The sequence below is a fragment of the Podospora pseudoanserina genome, chromosome 2 (genome assembly GCF_035222485.1).
Source record: "Podospora pseudoanserina strain CBS 124.78 chromosome 2, whole genome shotgun sequence".
Classification (NCBI taxonomy): Eukaryota; Fungi; Ascomycota; class Sordariomycetes; order Sordariales; family Podosporaceae; genus Podospora; species Podospora pseudoanserina.
Window position 1 is genome coordinate 2475720 of NC_085921.1, and position 20174 is coordinate 2495893.

The 20174-nt window shown below is 53.8% G+C and overlaps 9 protein-coding genes across 9 annotated transcripts; 5 read left to right on the forward strand and 4 right to left on the reverse strand.

The window, feature by feature from the left end:
• Positions 1 to 1035: 1035 nt before the first annotated feature.
• On the reverse strand, positions 1036 to 6664 carry SSD1 (Translational repressor). The gene is made up of 3 exons (XM_062944309.1): positions 5529 to 6664; positions 1486 to 5401; positions 1036 to 1429 (listed from the first exon to the last, which is right to left on the reverse strand). The coding sequence occupies exons 1-3, from the start codon at positions 5680 to 5682 to the stop codon at positions 1390 to 1392; spliced, it is 4110 nt and encodes a 1369-aa protein (XP_062803123.1). The 5' UTR covers positions 5683 to 6664; the 3' UTR covers positions 1036 to 1389.
• A 1029-nt stretch (positions 6665 to 7693) lies between these two features.
• QC764_206050 (uncharacterized protein) lies at positions 7694 to 9389 on the forward strand (the record flags this gene model as incomplete). Its single annotated transcript, XM_062944310.1, has 2 exons — positions 7694 to 8548; positions 8610 to 9389. The coding sequence occupies 2 exons, from the start codon at positions 7694 to 7696 to the stop codon at positions 9387 to 9389; spliced, it is 1635 nt and encodes a 544-aa protein (XP_062803124.1).
• Positions 9390 to 9552: 163 nt separating this feature from the next.
• Positions 9553 to 11359, reverse strand: QC764_206060 (uncharacterized protein). Its single transcript, XM_062944311.1, has 5 exons — positions 11317 to 11359; positions 11192 to 11208; positions 11038 to 11165; positions 10528 to 10952; positions 9553 to 10468 (listed from the first exon to the last, which is right to left on the reverse strand). The coding sequence occupies exons 4-5, from the start codon at positions 10572 to 10574 to the stop codon at positions 9793 to 9795; spliced, it is 723 nt and encodes a 240-aa protein (XP_062803125.1). The 5' UTR covers positions 10575 to 10952; positions 11038 to 11165; positions 11192 to 11208; positions 11317 to 11359; the 3' UTR covers positions 9553 to 9792.
• A 113-nt stretch (positions 11360 to 11472) lies between these two features.
• Positions 11473 to 12505, forward strand: CPR2 (Peptidyl-prolyl cis-trans isomerase B; the record flags this gene model as incomplete). The annotated part of the gene is made up of 3 exons (XM_062940250.1): positions 11473 to 12087; positions 12147 to 12273; positions 12334 to 12505. Exons 1-3 carry the CDS (start codon positions 11760 to 11762, stop codon positions 12503 to 12505), a joined length of 627 nt encoding a protein of 208 aa, XP_062803126.1. The 5' UTR covers positions 11473 to 11759.
• Positions 12506 to 13121: 616 nt separating this feature from the next.
• RMT1 (type I protein arginine N-methyltransferase Rmt1) lies at positions 13122 to 13915 on the forward strand (the record flags this gene model as incomplete). Its single annotated transcript, XM_062944312.1, has 3 exons — positions 13122 to 13172; positions 13302 to 13562; positions 13634 to 13915. The coding sequence occupies 3 exons, from the start codon at positions 13122 to 13124 to the stop codon at positions 13829 to 13831; spliced, it is 510 nt and encodes a 169-aa protein (XP_062803127.1). The 3' UTR covers positions 13832 to 13915.
• A 199-nt stretch (positions 13916 to 14114) lies between these two features.
• QC764_206090 (uncharacterized protein) lies at positions 14115 to 15795 on the reverse strand. Its single transcript, XM_062944313.1, has 4 exons — positions 15364 to 15795; positions 14912 to 15300; positions 14612 to 14857; positions 14115 to 14548 (listed from the first exon to the last, which is right to left on the reverse strand). Exons 1-4 carry the CDS (start codon positions 15462 to 15464, stop codon positions 14409 to 14411), a joined length of 876 nt encoding a protein of 291 aa, XP_062803128.1. The 5' UTR covers positions 15465 to 15795; the 3' UTR covers positions 14115 to 14408.
• On the forward strand, positions 15366 to 16731 carry QC764_206100 (uncharacterized protein). The gene is made up of 2 exons (XM_062944314.1): positions 15366 to 16161; positions 16248 to 16731. The coding sequence occupies exons 1-2, from the start codon at positions 15634 to 15636 to the stop codon at positions 16695 to 16697; spliced, it is 978 nt and encodes a 325-aa protein (XP_062803129.1). The 5' UTR covers positions 15366 to 15633; the 3' UTR covers positions 16698 to 16731.
• A 25-nt stretch (positions 16732 to 16756) lies between these two features.
• Positions 16757 to 18454, reverse strand: TPM2 (tropomyosin-2). Its single transcript, XM_062944315.1, has 3 exons — positions 17738 to 18454; positions 17210 to 17514; positions 16757 to 17141 (listed from the first exon to the last, which is right to left on the reverse strand). The coding sequence occupies exons 1-3, from the start codon at positions 17753 to 17755 to the stop codon at positions 16979 to 16981; spliced, it is 486 nt and encodes a 161-aa protein (XP_062803130.1). The 5' UTR covers positions 17756 to 18454; the 3' UTR covers positions 16757 to 16978.
• QC764_206120 (uncharacterized protein) lies at positions 18094 to 20035 on the forward strand. Its single transcript, XM_062944316.1, has 2 exons — positions 18094 to 18594; positions 18654 to 20035. Exons 1-2 carry the CDS (start codon positions 18153 to 18155, stop codon positions 19724 to 19726), a joined length of 1515 nt encoding a protein of 504 aa, XP_062803131.1. The 5' UTR covers positions 18094 to 18152; the 3' UTR covers positions 19727 to 20035.
• The last annotated feature ends 139 nt before the right edge of the window (positions 20036 to 20174 follow it).

Consider the following 20174-nt stretch of genomic DNA (forward strand, 5'->3'; position numbering starts at 1 on the left):
ATGTTCAAGGGGATCCCCATTGCATCCGTGATCCCGTCCACACCCGCCCACCACCACCCATCACGATTCGAATCCTGTCAAAAGGTTGCCACAGTTGTTTCCAAGTGGCCCATCTGACGTCGAGATCACGGCCAGGTACCGTACTGCAAAGTAAATGTTTAAGCTTCTTTCAGGCCAGCCTACGGTCTAGAACTGCAACACCACAAGCACCTACCTACTTATGTGTGTGTGAGTGGACATTGAATCAAGCCTCAAGCTCTTGACTCGCTGCCCAAAGCCAAGCACAAGGTCCTCCTTCGTAGAATGAATCTGGCAAACAGCTCCCTTTCTCCACGGAGCATTCCATTCCCTCCCTACCTACCCTACCTAAAGCACGCCACTGCTAGCTATTAGCTACAGGTAGCTGGTACCGTAGACTCAGACAAACCTCAACCACCAACCTGGAGCTAAACTAAAAAACATCTCTCACGTCCACCCCCAACAGGCCAGCTTGTTTCCATCCCAAACACCGTCCCCCCATCTCTCAGAACCCACCCTCTTCCAAGAATGATGATCTCGGAATTATCAACCTCAGAACCCACCACCACAACTCTGAAATCTACAATGCCGAGAACCCTTCATCGAACAATCGAACACCCCTCCCCCCCTAAAGCAAGGTCGCATCAAAATCCCACCCACTGCACAACCCCCAACTCATGTTTCCAACCACCTACTACTACTGTAGACAAAATCCCGAGATCCGAACATTCGCATAAACCTCGACCCCCCAGCCCCCAGCCAAGCCCAGCCGGCACTTCAGTCTTCCATTTTTCTTCTCCCTTAAACATCCCGCAGACATTATTTTCAGCCTGTATACCAAGAAAATAAAATAAAGGTGTGACACACACAGCCATCTTGAAACCGGAAATCGGCTTTACAATCCACTAACTTACCTACACCAAGCCGCACAACACAACACACAAAAACCTCCTTCCACATCTCGACAATTCACATGCACCAAATATAACGTTAAAATCGCGTTCATTAAACAACTTCCCTACTTGTGCTCATCTCACTGCTTGGCCCCCCCTCCCTCTTTCCATCATCCTAATACTACTCCCTTTCCATACCATCTCCCCTTTTCATCCCAGCCTACCCCCTCAGCTTTCTAGCAATGATGTCCCTCGGCTCTAAACCACCCCCATCATCAACTTCTTCCCTTCACAACTCATTGCACTGATATCCCCCCACACCGGACCAAATTGTTCCTTCTCCTCTTCTCCATCTTCCATAATTCTTTACATACTATCCACTTAATCTTCCCATCAGACTTCATCTCCATTTCATAACCTCCGTGGTAGCATTGCAATCAATATTACAAAAAAAAACAGTATTGTAATGGCTAACAGATTAAAAAGCATAAGGGTTAAGAGAGCGGATAGTCAAGCAACTGCATACTTGTTAGTCATCATGATACTCATTCAACAGCAACAAGAAAAAACTTACGGTGGGCTCTTGCTGAGATCCGTCTTGAGAATGACCGGCACGCGCGTCATCTCGGTAACATCCTGGATGTACTCCCCGCCCTCCTCTCTCAGCTTGAAAAACTTGAGATACTTCTCCTTGTTGGTAAGGCGAGTCTCGGGCGCCTCGGTAACCGGCACCTTGGAATCCGACCGAGTGCGGTGCAGAGTCGACGAAGAGCGAGTAGGCGAGCCGGGCACGCTCTGAGTGGGGCGCTCGGCGAGAGAAGCACCAGCCATGGCCTCGGTGATGTCAGAAGCATTGTCCTCATCATCGTCAAAGAGAGCATCGGCCGATTCGGGCGCAATGGTGCCAGTCTCGGTCTGCTTGCGAGCAGCCTCCTCGCGCTCCTTCTTGACACGTTCAGCCTCCTCGGCCTGGCGGGCAGCGGCCATGGCGTTGGAAACCCTCTGCGAGGCACCGCCAGCCCTGGGCCTCTCGTCCTCGGGGACGTAAGCCGAACTGGGGACACCCTTCTCCCAGTAGAGCTCAAGAACACGCTTCTCCTTTCTGAACTCGGCCTTCTTGAGAGGGAGCTGGTCGCAGTGGACGCGCTTCTCGAAGCCCCAGTCGGGGATGAGCACATCAAACGCCGACTCGTAGACACAGACGACGATACCCTCGCTGATGAGATCGCCGTTGGTCTCCTGGCGGACCTTGTCCATGGTACGGCAGGCCTCGATGTGGACGCTCTGCTCCTGAGCATTCTGAGCAGAATCCTTCTTGGTGTTGCAAGACTCGACCGTCTTGATGAGATTTTCCAAGTCTTCGGTGTACTCGGTCTCGGTAAGAACAGCTTCAAGCTGACGGTGAACCAAAATGTCGGCGTAGCGCCGGGTCGGGGCAGTGAAATGAGTGTAGAGAGGCACATTAAGAGCATAATGAGACCAAAGGTGCTGGGCAGTCTTGCCAGCAATAAAGTACTTGGCGCGTTGCATCGACTTCAGGAGCAGTGTTTCCATGCCCTTTCTGATGTCAGAATCGTCCACTCTGAACAGGCTGTTCTGGAGAGACCCGCTGCTGGTCGAGTCAATCTCATAGCCCAGAGCGGACATGCGCTCCACAAAAGTCTGCAGACGGCGAGAGTTGGGAGGGGCGTGGCGGCGCAGAAGGGCCTTCTCGGGAAGAGCAGCGGCCAAGCGCTGAGCGACGTAGGTGTTGGTCTTGTGCATGAGCTCTTCAACGAGCTCGGTGGCCAAGCTGCTATCAAAGACATTGTGCTTGACCGGGATGTTCTCATCGTCAAGCTGCTGGAGCAGACGAAGAGGGGCGATAGGCTCACCGCCAGCACCGAGGCGTGCCTCGTGGAACTTCTGGGCAAGGAGGCTGAGAAGCTGGATATCCTTGGCACCAGCAACGGGGTGGCTGAAGCCGGCCTGGTTAGAGAGAGCCTCGTCAATCTGAGACAGCGACAACTTGCCGCCGCTCTTGACAATGCCCTTTCCAATCCAGGTGTCGCCTTCGGCAACAGCGCCAGTGTGTGGGTTGACGTGGAAGACAACGCTGACGGTCAGGCGATCCTCCTCGGGAGTCAGGGCACAGTACTCGCCGGACAGCCTGGGTGGGAGAAGAGCGCAGAAACGGTTCATGAGCTGAACGGCGGTGCCGCGCTTCTTGGCCTCTCTGTCGACGAGCGAAGCTGGCTTCACGAAGTGAGTGACATCGGGAACGTGAACACCAATCTCGACCTTGCCATCAGGCAGTGTCTTGACGTGGACACCGTTTCCAAGCTCGGCAGTGCTTTCGAGGTCGAGGGTGAAGACCTTCTCGCCACGGAAGTCTCTGCGGGAGCCGAGGGCCGCCTCATCTTCCTTTGCGATAGTCCAGTCCGGAGGGTTCACACTGCGCAGAACAGCATCGGAGAACTCATCGGAAGAGAAGTTGTTGTCACGCAAAAGAGCATCCGTCTCAACCTTGAGATCACCCATCTTTCCGAGCTTTTCGACCAAAGTACCGAAAGGATGGAGCGAGGTGATGGGCCAGCGCTTGATGCAGGCAACGAAGATCTGGTCGGCGTAGTCCTGGTGCTTCTCAACAAAGTCACGAGGAGCCTGTTCAGTGGGAATGGCAATCAAGGGAACACGCTTGTCAGTAGGCTTGAACCACACAATCTTGGGCTTCTCCTGAGCGCGGTTGTCGTGATGGCGAGAGTTGGACCCATCACGAGCGGCGCGCTCGGCCTCTTGCTTCTCCTTGGTAGCCTGGCTGCTGGGACGGAGGAGACCCAGGGTGCCGGAGAACATCTGACCAGCCACACGCTCAATGACAGCAACAATATGGCCGGCATAAAGAGGCTTGGACTCATCGTTGATCTCCTCCTCCTCGACGAGAAGGAGGCTCTGACCCTCCACTTCAACGTCGTCATTCTTCTTTTGGGTAGGGCGCTGTCTCAAACTGCCGCGGCGGCGGAGGCCGCCTTCGGCGCCATTGTCGTCATTAGTGCTGCCCTGGTTTGTTCCGGCGGTGGACCCAGAGCGAGTGTCGGTGATGTCCTTGCGCTTCTTCTTCTCCTCCTTCTCGCGCTTCTGAGACCACACCTCGTCGACATCAAGGAGCTCGACAGCCACCAAGTCACCCTCAAGGGCGCGGTTGCGATCCTTGCTGCCGCAAATAAAGATATCGGCATCGAGCAGACCATCCTGAGTCGACACATAAGCGTCACTACGGTTCTTCTTGTTGACCCGGAGGATACCCGAAACCAGCTGCCCGTCGCCGAGGAGAGCAGGAAGGGTAGCCTGGGGGAGGTAAGGAGTGAAAAGCGTCTTGCGCTGTTGCTGTTGGGGCTGCTGGGCAGCCATTTGAGGAGCATGTTGGCTGGCGCCAAGACCAGCCATGTGCTGGCCGCTCATCTGAGCAATCTGGAGAGCCTGCAGCTGGTTGAGCTGCATAGGGTTGAGCTGCTGACCAGGGAACATGCCGGGGACCATCATCTGCCCAGGGAGCTGCATCAACTGAGGCTGGCCAGCATACTGGAAAGCGCCTAGACCAGAGATGGACTGGTGGTTGATGGACCCGCGGCTGCGATGGCCCGGCTGGAACCCCTGGTTCTGACCGGCGCCGGCAGACTGGTCCTGGCCCTGATTTTGGTTCTGGCTCTGGTTGCGCCAGTTGCCATCAAAGTTCCGAGATCCAGTGCGGGCGTGACCTCCGCCAGCACCACCACCGCGGCGTTGGAGGTCGTCGCCAGAAAAGTTCATACCACCACCACGTCCTCCACGACCACCGGCGCCGACAGCCATGCTCTGGCTGCGGCCATGACCGCCGCCGCGACCGCCACGGAAGGAGGAACCTTGTGCGATCTGGCTGTCGGCTGGGGCAGCAACCGGAGCGGGCGCCGGGGCGGCACTAGCACCCTTTGCGTCAGTTTCTGTCTTTTCAGCAGAGCCCGAAGCACCAGGGGCGGGGAACTGGAAGCCGGAGGTGGTGCGCTTCTGCTGGGCGATTTCGGCGGCCTTCTTGGCGTCAGCGAGGGCTAGGGAGTGACGTCTCTGATGACCGCCCCCGGCGCCGCCACCTCTACCACCACGGCCGCCAGTGTTTTCTCCTCTCTGGGCGGGTTGGAGGTTTTCAAAGTTGCCAAAGGCAGATCCCGAGGCTCCGGCGGAAGGGGCGGGAGGGGGGCCCCCCATACCCATGTTGGGAATAGCCGACTGATTACGGCGATGTGAGAGTGGCTGTGTGGGAGGGGCCAAGGACACATTTTGCTGTTGAAGCTGGTTCGGGAATTGGAAGCCGGTCTGCGGCGAAAGGTTGGGCATGGCCTGCTGGAGAGGGTTGAAGCCGCCTTGGCCCAGAGCCTGAGCGTTCTGCAACATGCCCATGTGCTGATAAGTAGCTTGGAGCTGCTGCTGCTGCTGTTGCAGCAGCTCGATTTGCTGCGCAATGGCCAGTTGTTCCACTGCAAAGAAAAACACATGTTAGCTTGGCTGTTTGTGGCTTGAGGTGATGGTTGGTGAAGGTGATGGTTGGTGAGGGTAATGGTTGATGGATGGCAGAAAAGGGGCGAATTCAGGGGTAGCACTTACTGCCGGGATTCGCATACATGCTCATCAACGGGGTCAACTCCGAAGGGCTACGGCGATGGGCGATATGCAGACGGCGGCCGGTAGGGCCAGGCACACCTCCAGGCTGAGCCTGGGGTTGCTGTGATTGTTGCTGCTGCTGCTGCTGTTGATCCATTGCGACTACTCAGGGGCTGAGGTGCGTGTGGATGGTGGGCAGACAGTGGACAGACGGACAAGGTATGGATGCACGTCGAGTGCGGTGCAAGTGTATGTTGTTGCGATATAAGCAAACGGACAGCGGGAGGCGGATGCAGACAGGAGTAGTCGATAATGGTCGGATGTCGTCGGGTCGTTTTGGTTTGTTGCGTTGCTGCGTTGCGTTGTTGTTGCTGTTGCTGAGCTGTGCGCTGTTCTTTTTGGGGGTTTGGTTTGTGAATGTGGAGATGTCGCCCACGGACGCTGCGGTTGGCAGAGGCAGAAACAGTTTTTTGAATTTCGAGTCCAAATGGGTTAATGAAAGATTGAAAAATGCGTCGAGCTTTGGGGGAGGGAGTGTGGGAGTGGGAGAGGTAGAGAGGGCTTGGTGTGTGAGAGCTGCGATAGCTGTTCGAGCGAAGCCTGAAGAGGGGACGGGGGAAGAGAGAGAGGTAGAGGGGAGGTCGGGGCAAGGAGGGTGCGATTGGGAAGACGGGAACCCGGAGGTTGTTGATGACGATGAAGCGAGACAAGAGACAGACAACCTGCTGGAAGAGACAGCGGAAAGGAAAAGGAAGGATACTCCAGGGCGATGGCACAGTGCTTTTGGGTGGCTTCGAAGGGGGAGGGTGTGCTGTGGCAGCTACCGAAAGGGTAAGGAAAGTGGGGTTGCCCAGTGCCACGGCCAGCAAATCCGAATTGAAGGCGTGACGCACCAGCGGCGTCTCCAAGCTACCGTCCCACTATTCAACCCCTGCTCAAGCAAAGACGGATGCAGCCACAGGCCAATGGGCTCCATTCTCCTGCAGCCGATGGGGAACTTCACTTCTCTTTCTACCACCTCACCACTCTGACCGACACTTTCTTCCTAATGATCTGAACAACCTGGAAGAATATAAATTGTCTTGTGGCTGTGGTGAAGCCCTCTCTGTTTCAACCCTCTCCGAGCTTGAAGATATCAGGTTACAGGTAGGTGAGCAAAGAGGGGAACCTGGCTTTTTCTTCTAATCTGGGCATTGCGGGGGGCGAGACGCACGCACGGCTGTTTTGTGGGACTGGCTTTTCGTCTACAACCTCCTCCCAACTGACAGCTCGGGGACAATCATTGACTGGCAAGACCTGTTCTGATGAACCAGGCTGAGGCGGCACGGTGTTTGGTTGGAGCTGTCAGAACTGTCGAGCTAGCCCTTGATGATGCGTCCAGTCCAGCGCTCTGACTGTCAACTTGTTGCGGCACGAAACCAACATTTTCGGCAGTGTTGGAAGAGATGGACAGGAATAGCTAAAACATTGCATCCGGATAGTCATTTGCCCTACTACTGCTAAATAAAGAGATACATACGATGGCTTTGATCACATCTTTTTGCTGATACCAGACTACAGGGTGGATTGCAATTTGTCTTGATGGAGCCTCTGAGTTCTAGCTCTGTGAAACTGTTTTGATAAGCTCCGATATGTGGCTCCAACTGTTTGTTCCATTGGGGTCCCGGCCCAGCTCTTGGAGACGCTGCACAGCTGGAAGCTCCAAACCTTGGGCGACGTTGAAGCCTGGAGACTCGTACCCGTCGTTCGGAATTATCCACAACACCCGATGCCTTTCTTGTCCCCGCTGATCGCTAGCCTAGTTACATCCAATGCCCCGGTTGAGATGCGGCCATATCTCAATGTCCAACAGGAGCAAGAGGAAGAGGTAGCTGTCAAGGAGCAAGGTAGCAAAGAAGGGTTAGGGTTGTCGACATTGCTTTGTTGGGCAACTCAAAGCAGATCATCTGCTGCAGGGATCATCTTGGAGCAGGAAAAAGTTAAACACCAGGAGGGTGCATCTAACCCCGCGACTTTCTTTCATTCGCGGTTCACGGTTCAGCAAAAGAACAATCAACGTCGCGACATTGACCACCTGTTTTCCCGCGCAACACATCCACCCTGCCGGATCTCTTGATAGACGCCTTACAAGCCATAAGCCGGGCGCGTCCCAGCAACAAAACGGCACGATGCAGCGAGCATCTCCCTCGCCAGCGCGGAGCTACGATGTCGCCAGCCCTCACCGAGCCGATCTCGCAGAAATCTTCAACCAAGACAGGAACTCGCCGGCGCGTCACAGGCAAATCCTCGAGACCTCAAGACAAGAACATACCAGAATTCGAGAGGAGGCCGAAAGGGTGCTGCAAGAGGCTCGTCTGAAGGAGGAAAGAGACCGAGTCCTCGAACAGAGAAGAAAAGAGGAGGAGAGGATCAAAACCGAGCAGGAATTAGCTGCCGAGCGCGTCAGATTAAACGAACTCAAGGCGAAAAAGATTGAGATTCCCCCGTTACTACCAGATCCTGAACCACCAAAACCAGCCCCAAAGCCCACTCCACCAGCAGCTGTTCCTCCAGCCAACAAAGTCGATGAACCAAAGCCGACTTCTGTACTCAATGGAGCCGGTCCGTTCGGGTCAACAGCACCCACAGCACAGCCATCATCAGGCTTGTTTTCTGCCAAGGCGCCTCCAGCCCCGACACCATCACCATCACCACCAGTACCCGCAGTAGCACCAGCTGCTAAGCCAGCAAATTCAGTCCTCGGCATCGGAGGGTTGCTCAATGGGACCAGCCAGACCAATGGTACGGCTGGGACAACAGGGGCAGTACCGGCAGCACCTCCAGTAGCTCCAACGGCTCTAGCGGTACCAACCATCGACAGATATACCGTGATCCACAAGAACCTGAAAGGCCTGCGGAAGATGATGGCAGAACAGGCCAAGACCAACCGGGCCCTGAAAGAGAGAATGGGAGATATGAGGAGAGAACTCAGAAAGTGTATAGGCCAGCTTTCTGCGGGAGCTCCTGGTGTAAACCGGTCGCAGGCACGTACACCAAGGCGGGGACCTTGTCTCAAAATTCGTTTTATGCTAACCGTGTAAACAGCAAACAAAAATTACTAATTTATTGCGCGAGGCACTGGCGAACCAGGTTCAGTCACAGCTCATTGACCCATCAGACTATGTCTTTGAGCCAAGACAACCCGTCGAAGGAGCAGCACGCAACGAGCCAGCACTGCCTTCACTGTTCATCTACCTCCTCAACATCTTCAGCAAAGGCGCCATCTCGCAGTTCATCAACGAAGCCTCAGCGCGACCAGAGACAGCTGACCCGGTAGGCGTCTGTGTAGCCGCTACAATCTCAGAACCGGACTTTCTCTGGCGAGGGAAATCAATGATTGACATTTTGCTGGCCAAGTTCAGGATAGTCTGCCCAGTCCTGTTCGGCTACCGAGGAAGCGAAAAGACCGAGCAAGGGCGAGCAAGACTTGGGTGGTGGAAAGACAGCGGGCGATGGATTGGTGAGCAACAACACATGGACCGGATGACGGGTCTCGGTGCCGGGTTCGCCGCCATCTCCCTCCGCAAGTTTGCCGCGTCCAAGAAGCAAAACCCGTATCCGGCTCGGCATTACTGGACCGCCATGGCGCGTATAGTGAACACGCCGGCGGTTGAGATCAGCAACACGCAGTGTATCGTCCTGAAAGCCATGATTGAGAACTACGAAGGGAAATTCATCGACGCGTATGGCAGCGCCGCGGTTGTCGCTCTGCGGACGGCCCTCGTTGAGTTCCCTGCTAGAGCGCCGACAAAGGGTGCGGCGGTCCACTCGCTTGAAGTGTTGGCTACACTACTTAAGAAGAACACCGGGTTGACATTGGGATAGAAACTGCGGTGGAACCAGAGGGTTCTTTAGAGTGGGGGCTGAGTGAGTTTTGGCGTGTATTAATACCCAGCGGCTGAAAAGGATATAACTCGGGGAATGGGAAAGGGTCAGCAAACAAATTTATTATGATATTGCTGGGTGGGAAGTTGTGTTGGGGGAAAAATGTTTGGTTAGCGGTTTGGATTGGCTCAGGTTGAACCATTCTGTAACAGCGTGTGTGTTGTTTAAATACCCTACAAGTGTATAACACAACTCCTAAATAACAAATACCGTCCCCAAACGCCGTATAAACATCGCTGTGACAAGAACCGTAGTCAAGTCCCGTATATCTACGCTGATCATGTGCAAGAACTCCCTGTCTTCCCAAAAAACCAAGTGCCCTACCCACCTCCATCAAAACACCCTATAGAATCAACAGTATCACCAACAAAATCACCAAAACCAATATCAGCACCCCGATACAACAACTACTCAGCGTATCCTCATTCCTCTTCAGGACGTACTTCATCTTGTCCATCCCCGTCTGCAACCTCCCCCCAACCCTATCCGCCAAACCATCCACCACCTCCAACATCTCGGCCTGCTCTTCCAGCTCCCGCCCCATACTATCCGCCTGCCGCCGCAGATTGCCCACTGTTTGGAAGACTCCGTCCAGATGCTGATCCTGCTCCCGCATCATCATGACCTGCTGCTCTTGCTCGAACTGAGCGGCGTAGTCCTCCCCCCTTTCGTGATTGTCAAGATCGGCAAAGGAGGATGGGTCTGGGAGACTGCTGGAGGTCTTGGAGAGCTCCCCGCGCATGTCGTCGATTTCATTGCCTACTTCCTGCACGAGGCGTTTGCGGCGGGTGATTTCTGTTGGGGAGAGGTTGAAGTGGGAGGGGTTGGTTTCGATTGCGCGGATGGAGGCGAGGAGGTCGGATAGGTCTTCGGAGAGGGATTCGAGGGAGGACTGGAGTTCGGCACGGGCGGAGATGAGTTCTGGGGATGGGGTGGTGGTGGTGGAGGAGGAGAGGGAGCGGATGCGGAGGTAGGAGGTGAAGAGGGGGCGGGTGGTTTGGAGTTGGGTGAGGACATCTCTGTGTGTATGTTGTCAGATGAAAGGCGGCGTGGTATGTGTAGGGGGAGGGGGGCATACTGTTGGACTTGGAGGAAGGGGTCCTCTTCACTAGTCGAGGACATCATTTTGAATGGTTGGGATTGGGACTGCGCCGGAGGTTATGGGATTGGTGGCATTTGATTTGAGAGAGGGATAGGATTGTTATATAGGATGCCTTGAAGTCTTGCGACGAGTTGTGGATTTGTTATAAAAAAAAGTCGAGATGTGTTTGCTGGTAACCTTGAAGGATGACGTTTGCTCTGCTCTGCTCTGTTCTGCGCCAAAGAGGTGCCTGTTCACATCTCCAGTTCCCTGCACGCGCGTCTCTACATTCACGCCTGGTGTCCGGCTGCCGGATTGGAGACCCAGATTCCAATTCAACGCTATCCCCTTTGCGTCACGGGACTGGATTGATTGGAGCCTTGGCTGCGCAACGGCATGGTTTTCTCCTATATACTGGCAAGCTAACCGCATCCAGAATAAGTCCCCAGGGCTTAAGTTTTCCAACATAAAAAGGTCTGCAAAACACAGGTAAAAACAGGTCCTTACCGTGCACTTTATCTCTTCCACACGTCCCGGAAAACTCTGGAAGGCCCACGTATAGATAGTCGTGTCAAAATTCACAGGGCCATCAAAGCCATCGAGCCATCAGAGCCGCCAGGGCCAGCCGTCAAAGCCTCAAAACCGTCAAAACTGTCAAAGCCGTCAGGGCCGTCAGGGCTATGGCTGTGAGGTTAGCGATGGCTTCGGCCTACGTGGGTAGTGGTAGTAGTGGTAGTGGTTTGGTGTAAAGAAATCAACATTCAAATTTAGGAAGGGTAGACTTACATATTGAGACCTACTTTTGTGCAGTGTTTTTGGTTTAAACCGATGTCAGGAATCTCTCGTGGACCTTTTGGCCAGGTCTGGTTAGCGTGCCGGTATATGGGAGAAAATCATGCCGTCGCGCAGCCGGGCTCGATGAGTTGGTCCCCTCGCCCCCATCCATTGCCCCGCACTCTCAACCACTCACCTCGCTGTCCCGCCTCAAACCCCCCTGAAGACACCCCCTGTAAACCCGCCCCCCCAAGCTCGGCTCTCACCTGCCGCAAGCCCAAGTTGAAACAGAAACGTAGCTTCAACTGATCGAGGTGGCAGCAATAACAGTCCGAGTTCTGGACTTCTCATTTATTTTCTCTTTTTTCCCCTTCCCCCGCATTCTTGTCTTCAATTGATTCATTCCCTCAATTCTCTCTCCCTCACAGAAACACACCTCACAGAAGCAAGACACAATGTTCAGCCTCAAGCGGGTCGTCCTGACCGCCACCGCCCTCCTGGGTGTGTCGATGGTTGCTTTCTCCCAGGTCGCTGAGGCTGCGAAGGGCCCCAAGATCACCCACAAGGTCTACTTCGACATCACCCACGGTGATGAGCCCCTCGGCCGCATCGTCATGGGTCTCTACGGCAAGACCGTCCCCAAGACCGCTGAGAACTTCCGCGCTCTTGCCACTGGCGAGAAGGGCTTCGGTTATGAGGGGTCTACCTTCCACCGTGTTATCAAGCAGTTTATGATCCAGGGTGGTGACTTCACCAAGGGTGATGGCACTGGCGGCAAGTCCAGTAAGTGTTTTCCGGGGGTTTCTTGAGAATGAGACATGGTGTACTGACTAGAATCGCAGTCTACGGCGAAAAGTTTGCCGATGAGAACTTCAAGCTCAAGCACACCAAGAAGGGCATTCTCTCCATGGCCAACGCCGGAAAGGACACCAACGGCTCCCAGTTCTTCATCACCACTGTTGTTACTTCGTACGTTGAACCTGTCCGAAAATACTTTGGAAGGAGCTTTGGCTAACAAGTCCCCTGCAGCTGGCTCGATGGCCGCCACGTCGTCTTCGGCGAGGTCCTTGAGGGCTACGATATCGTCGAGAAGATCGAGAACGTCAAGACCCAACCTGGTGACAAGCCTGAGAAGACGGTCAAGATCGCCAAGTCTGGCGAGCTGGAGGTCCCCGAAGAAGGTATCCACGTGGAACTCTAAACACAGCGTTATTCTTTACATATACCCTTTTTTGCTTTCATTCTTAGTGCCGTCCGTGTGCCCAGGTTTTGCTGTGCTCCTCATCCGCACCTTGTTTGCTGACCGGGGATGTGTTTGCGTACCCAGGCCACGACGACCAAGATGAAAATCGAGAAACTATCACCTTTGGAGTTCACAAGGCCGATATGAAGGATATTTCGTCATGATATTACACACACGCGAAGCAGAAAGACATGAAATTGATGAAAAAAACACGAGTGCTGATTTATGGGCTTTTGTTCCATTGCGTTCTTGCAGACTTGGATGATGACTCTGCAGAGGTCACCGACGACGTTTATCCGACCGCCCCGATCGAGAGCAGCGGTTGGGCCATCTGTGGCAAGTTTTTTGTCTTTGCCGCTGTGGTGGCTTCTGTTGTTGGCTATCTTCGCCAACGCCACACGCAAAAGTCTAAGAAGGCTCGTTATGAGAAGAGCTTGGCGTAGAGAGGATCGTAGGATTAGTGGGGAGCTGGGCTTGTATAGGTATTCCTTCATGGGAGACATGACAAGCTGTAGAATAAACTTGGTAAACTTTATGGGCCGAGAGCAACAATTGCTCTGGTTGTAGTCTCAGCATGGTGCTGCTTGTTCTTATTCACTTCATGATTTCGGTTTACATGCATCACGTGGGCACCCCCGTTTCAAGCATCTTAAATTTTTGGGCTTGTCTATCAACCAAAGCACTCACTCATACATCCACACTCACACTCACAACTTAATTCTCCACGACCACATCTAACGACCACGTTTGATAGATACCCGAACCCCGTTTTCGTCGCCGAACGTTACCCCTTTCACCACCAGGTCATTTGGAAAAGAAAACAGCCAAAATGAAACTCCTCACCCTCAACTTCCTCACCTGCGCCGTAAAAACCTGCAAGTCCTCCTCGGACTCGTTCCCCCTCCACCCAAAGGACGCCGAGCTCGCCTCGGACGACGTCGACGTCAACCCGGAGCTGTTGGTCAACTTGCTTCCAAGACTGGACTGGAAGGCGCTCAAGACGACGTCCGCAGAGGTATTTCTCCCCTCATGCATCTATCCGGTATAAGACAAAACTTCAACCCTACTGACAGTGAATGTGTATAGCTCGGCTTCCCCCAACTCCCAGACTCCCCACCAACCATCGAACAACTCCAATCAGACGACAAGTTGTTGAAAGACCTGCACTCGCTGCTCATGGAGACGAACCTGATGGAGGGCAAGCTCGTCTGCGGGGTGTGCGGGCATGAGTATGCCGTTCGGGAGGGGATTCCCAACTTTTTGCTGCCGAGTCATTTGGTTTGAAGTTTCTTCTTTTGGGTGGACGGACAGTTTGAGGAAGAGCGGGATCGATATTGGGAGGGAAAGGCAAAATATCACGATTGGGCCCGGAAAAATCGGTGCATATGGTAGAGAAAATAGCTGTTTGCTTATGGGAATGTGATGGCATATGGGATGGTGGTTAGGTTGTTCATCTTGTTGATACCAAAAAAAAATTGCAAAAGGTTCTGAAACACAACCTTTTCCTGATTTTATCATTGATTACTGGGAAGGACTCGTTACTTCAAAAGTCAACGTGCAATTCCCACTCTCATTCTCCGTTGTCACTGACACCAACCATATTCAGACAAGAACCGAGTATGAAAATGCCACAATTATGCCCTCGCCCAAGCCATTCCCAACTATCATAACTCCGTCCAGGCCAACAAAATGTAGGCCCTAAAGTAATAAACAAGACCAAAAAAGGAAAACGACGAAACATATCTATGCTACAAGAGTTACACAGTTCTTCCAATACAGCCCATCCATCCAGCCATCCATCCTCCCTTCTTCATTCACAGTCATACCCATACACACCCACCCGCACTTACGCCCAGTATGTTTACTGCTGCTTCTTCTGCGCAGCCGGCCCCATCTCCTTATCAAACGCCCCATATGACACCTCCAAACTAGCCAGCGCCTTCAGCCCAACCGTCAAAATAGCCAGCACAATCACCAGCGTGATCAGCGCCATAAAGATGCCTATTTTTTGTCATGTCAGCAACCCACTCCCCCCCTTTTCACTTTCCACTTGTAAAGACTTACCAGGAGTAAAAAACTGATACTTCTCAAACAAACCCCTCGTATCCCTCTCCGTCTCATTCCCCCTCCCATTCACCACCACCCCCTCAAACTCATCATCCAACCCCCTCTTCAAATCCATATGCCCCGTAGCCACCCCGTCAAACTCAGACCTATAAGGCGGCAACTCAGCCGGATCCGAGAAAACCATAACAGTGTACCCCTCCCCCTCTTCATCAAGGGCAGACATCCTCTCCCCAAGTCTGTGATCTACACCAACCAATGTCAGCACCGCCCTTCACAGTTTGCCATGAAAGAACATACCATTATCCTCCAGAATCTCCACCCTCTCCTTCTCATCCCCCCCAACAACAACAGGAGGAAGACCCCTCATCCTCACCTCCAAAAGCTGCATCGCTCCCCCCTTGACATGTTTGCAGGACTGGGCGACCAGCTCCTTTAGCTCGGTAGCGGAAATCTGCCCGATAACCTCTGCTACGCTAAAGGCGGACTTCGTGTTTTGGGCGCGGGTGGCCTTGCAGAGGTTGGGAGTGTGGAGGCAGTGTTCCGAGGTGCGAATGTCTGCCGCGTGGAGGTTGGGTTGGGAGATGAGGATGTACTTGCCTGTTGGGCAGCCGGAGAGGAGGGACTTAGTTGTGGAGAGGACTGAGGAGGATGTTTGGAGTTGGGGGTTGGAGTTCGGGGTGGGGAGGCTGTAGAGGGAGAGGGGGGGTTAATATTTTGGGGGATATGGCAAGGGGGAATAGGAAACGTACTCGGCGGAGGAGAAGAGGATAAAGGGCGCGGAATCGGTAAAGGCGTTGACGCTGGTTGCTGCTGTGCAGGCCAGCAGGGTGGTTGCTTGGCTGATACGCATCGTGTTGTTGGTGTAGGTGAACAAATTGGCCTCAACCGGGAGATAAGTGAGGTGGACTTGGCCCCTCTGTCGTTGTCTTGAATCGCGAGGGGTGTTCGATGTTGTATGGTCAGGAAGGTATTCAACACAAACGTCGCGGATGGACGAAGCTGTCTGCGACAAGTAAGGTATGCAGCTGGCTGGGATGGATGATGCAGCTCAGTCTCGCTCCCGTCGTATCCACCAAACCCAAGCCAAGACAGGCGCCACCACCAACGGGCCCCCTGCCTGCCACCCGCTGCTGCAAACCAGGCGGTGTGGGGCGGCAAGAATCCCGATAACACCAGCCCGCGCCGTTAGCGAAAAGTTACAGGGGATCAATATCGCCAAAATTACAGCTGCCGGGCCATCAACTCAACCTTCTCAACATCCCACCTCCATCCCGTCACAACCACCCCCCAATTCCCCCAAAATGGATGGAACCGCCGCCATGTTCGCCCAACCGGGCATGTTCATCCAGCCCCGAGTCCGCAAAACAGCCCCTCCACCCCCCAAGAAGCGCAAAGTCCAGCACGCCGTCGAAGAAGTCACATTCGACCGTACAGCCCGCGAAGAATACCTGACCGGGTTCCACAAGCGCAAGCTAGAGCGAAAGAGACACGCGCAGCAAATCGCCGAGCAAAAGGCCCGGGAAGAAAGAATTGAGACGAGGAAGCAGGTGAGGAGGAGCAGCAAACTTTTGGTTTTCATGGGAATATCTAAAACAGCCTTATTCTGACATGTGTGTGTCTACTACGGTAACAGATTAGGGAAGAGCGCAAACAAGCCCTTGAAGAGCACGTCCAGACCATTCAGCAAATTCTCCGCGAAGCCGAGGCAGCCGGGACAGGTACAGCAGGCAAAGACGGGGAAGAGGACGAGGAATGGGGCGGCCTCTCTGACGACGAGGTGGTGGAGGCGCCCATTGACATGGAGGAGGAGTACATTGACGAAGACAAATACACCACTGTTACCGTCGAGGCTGTTAGTGTGGACCGAGACGGTCTGCACAAACCAAAAGCTGTCTCTACTGACGACGACGAGGAGTCCAAAACAGAGAAGCCAGAAGACGAAGACAAACAAGCGACCAAGGGCGCGAAGCGTCCCAAAGAGCAAAAGAAAAAAAAGAAGTTTCGATATGAAACCAAGTTCGACAGACAGCTCACAGAGAGAAAGCAAAAGGCCAAAAAGAGGAAGGCAAGAGGGGTGGAATAATACAGACACGGCAGCAATAAACATCTTCAGGGGATTGCGGTACCATGACCACCATGTGCTTGGGGTAATTGTGTGTGTTTGTGTTGTAAAAAGCCGCAAAAACTAAATACTGTAGGCAGTGGGAAAACCAGTCCAAACATCCTCCTTCTGTCTCCATCAATCGACATACGGCGTTGAAAACCTCACACCCGAGAACCACAGCCCGAGCATGTTTGTGAAGAAAAGATGCCGCCGACGAGACCTGTCCCGTACCCAACAACAGCAAGCTGGATGAGCGCCGCTTAGATGTTGCCAATCTCGTTTTGGAAGTCCTCCAGCTCCTTCTGGACGGTGGCGTACTTCTTGGCCATCTCCTCGTACTTAGACTCCCACTGATCGCGCTCCTGCTCGAGAGCCTGGACTTTCCGCTCGAAGTGTCCGGCCTTGACGTCGGTCTGTCGCAACCTATGGTGAGGTAGATGAGGTTAGCATTGGTTATGACGCCGAATAGGGGTAGACTAGAGGCGGCATACTTCTCGTTGGCCTCGCGCAAAGTCTTATCTGCTTGCTCAGCCTCTTCCTCGAGAAGTTGGAGTCTCCGAGTCAGCGTTTCGTTCTGGGTTCCATGCTGCGCGCCTTCGCTGGCAGCGCTCTTGAGGTCCTTGACCTGAGTTTCGTATTTCTCTACCTCGGACTCTAGAACGCTGTTCTTGTGCGTAAGGGAGATGATCTCCTGCTCCTTCTGGAGGTTCTCCTGCTCGAGCGCCTTGACCTTGGCCTGGAGCTCTTCGACCTTGGCAGCAGATTCCTCAGACTCCAAACGGAGCTGGGTCATTTTCTATGAGTTCACATGGCGCATGTTAGCTCGCTGGAGCAAAACAGAGCCGTTGCAACAACATCCGTGGGCAAACCACAGCAACGACACTGGCACCGGCACCAGCAACACCGAAACACCAAATGGCGGTCTCTCGTGATGGTGGTGGGTTGTAGTAGGGGGGAACCTGATGGTGGGGCGCCAAACAAGGGTCCATCTCTCGAATGTTCCAAGACACTCAACTCACCTCCTTGATGCGATCCATGGTGGTGTTGGGTGTGTGGAAAAGGTCGGTTTGGTTGTAGAGAGGAGGACGAGTTGTTGGTGTTCGAGAAAGAAGTCGCGGGTTTGCAGATGTTCAAGTTGAAAGTCGGATGTGTTGGGCAATAAAAGGAGAGGTAAGTGGGTGGATGAGAGCTGGCAAATGTTGGTGGATTAGGTAGGAAATGAAGACAAGGAAGTGCCCCTCACCTGGCTCACCCTCCACCCCCCTCCACTCCCTCCTCCTGGCCAGCGGCCGCGTTTCCATTTGCTGCCGACGGGTGGCAGTCACTTGTCTGATCACCACCCCCAGCCTAAAAGGTGGGGCACTGTTGTCGAGCTGCACCAAGAGCATTCGGCTGCTGCGCCGTTGCTCTGCCAACCACTTGTTCTTTTTACGGATGCTGGGGGACAGAGTGAGACGCGACCAACACGGCCAGACGCCGCGACCAACCACTGCAAATGGAAATCATTCCACCCTCTTTGTGAAACGGGACATGCTAAACGACCTCCAGACTTCGGACAACAGCAACAGCAACCACGACGCACACTCGACACTCGACAATCGCCAGCTGGGAGGCTATTCCCAGATTCAACCCGCTGTGACAATGCTGGCAGCCCACCACGACCAGGAGAATGTGTACGTGCACCAGGCCGGCGCCTCTAATAAACAGCTGGGAGCCAAAACCCCTGGCGCCCGCTATCCGAAAACCCCCCTGAAAATCCCACTCAACGACGAGAATGCCAACCACGGACTCGGAGGAGGCAAAGGAGGGCTATTGCAGACCAAGGGAAACAATGGATTGGTAAAGTCGGGCAAGCAGGCCTTGGTGACGCCAGCGGGTGAGCTTATTTTCTTGCTTTTGCCATTTGTGCATAGTTCTTCGCTGACAAACGTGCAGCACCCCAAACTGGTCGAGCCCCTCTCGGGAACAAAACCACCAATGGCAAGGCTCGGGCAACTCAGAATACCCAGGGCGGGAAGGGAACTGCTCTCAAGACACCGGGACAGAGGCCGACAACTGCTCAACGACCAAAGCAGGCTGCGCCCCAAACTGGGCCAGCCAAAGTCGAAGTCCGTGCCGATGTTCAGCCTCCCATTAAGGCCGATGACGAGGTCGAGTACTGTCCACCAAAGCCCAGGGACTTGCCTTACGAATCCGATGTGCTACCCGATGGCGTATTAACATTCCAGGGGTTGAAGCCTGAGAACCTCTTCAACGACTACTATCGGTACTACTTCAATCGTGTGGATGGCCAGGGAAAATCGGCCTTGGAAAGGGAAATGGAAGAGCGGCAACAGCGAAAGTTTGCGCGTGGTGATGAGCAGATTCGCTTGGACATGGAGGGGTTTGACTGGAGCGTGGGGGATGCCCCAGAGAGCCGTGATGTATTTCAGAAACGGCAGGAGACCATCAAGGTGGAAGCTATCCCGGTTGTCAAGAAAGTCACTGGGTTGGGCTCAAGACCGCCATCCACAATTGCCTCCCGTAGAGCAGCCTCGGCTCTTGCTGCACCAATCAACTCCATCCGCGGTGCGCCTGGGAAGACCGCGATATTGGCTCCTAAGTCGCAGCCACGAGGCTTGCTGTTGCCCAAGAGAAAGCCAGCCGACAACATTCTCCAACCTGGTACATTCACGCGGGATACGGCATCTTCAATAATAGCCTCGCGCGATACACTCGGCTACAGCAAGGGCCGTTCTGCCTCTTCAGCAATTCATGGGAGAAAAGAGTCGGTCACCCGAATGCCAGAGGTAGCCCCAAAACCTCGCCCCTTGAGCCGCTGTCTGAGCACAGCTTCTTCTGGTTCCGATGCGACGATAACGCCGGCTCGTTTTGCCCAGTCTTCGCAAGACTGGAAGAGACCCGACTTTCTCTCGATATTTGATGTGGAGGACGATGACAGCGCTGCGAGTACAGCAGTGCCCCAAGTTGATGATGAGGAAGAATTCCAAATGTCCACAGACTTTTAGACAGCAACTCGATACAGGCATATTCATTGGAGTAAGGGTTGGCTGTGTTCGGATATGGCGTTGGAAGCTGGTTGCACGGTTTCTAGCATCAACTGGGCTTGCTGGGTTTATGGTTGTAGGGGTGTTTGTTTTCGGGTTTATGTTTGAGATTACGGATGTGGGAAAGGGTAGGGAATCAGCACTGCGGAATTTGGCGTTATCCAATTTGTGTCTCTTACTTTGTAATTGATAGGGTCCAACAAGACATTTGCAGGAAGGCTCTTTCCAAACAAAAGCATTGCTGTACGAATAAAAATAAACATAAGATGATGTCATTGTGATTTCTCTTGGTCTAACTCTGTGATTCCTTTTCCAAGTCAACTTAACTGTGTACAACTACCCGGCTCGTTGCGTGGCAGCCACATCTCCGCGTAACGGAAAGTCGTGACCTGGAGGCAGCCTGGTCAAT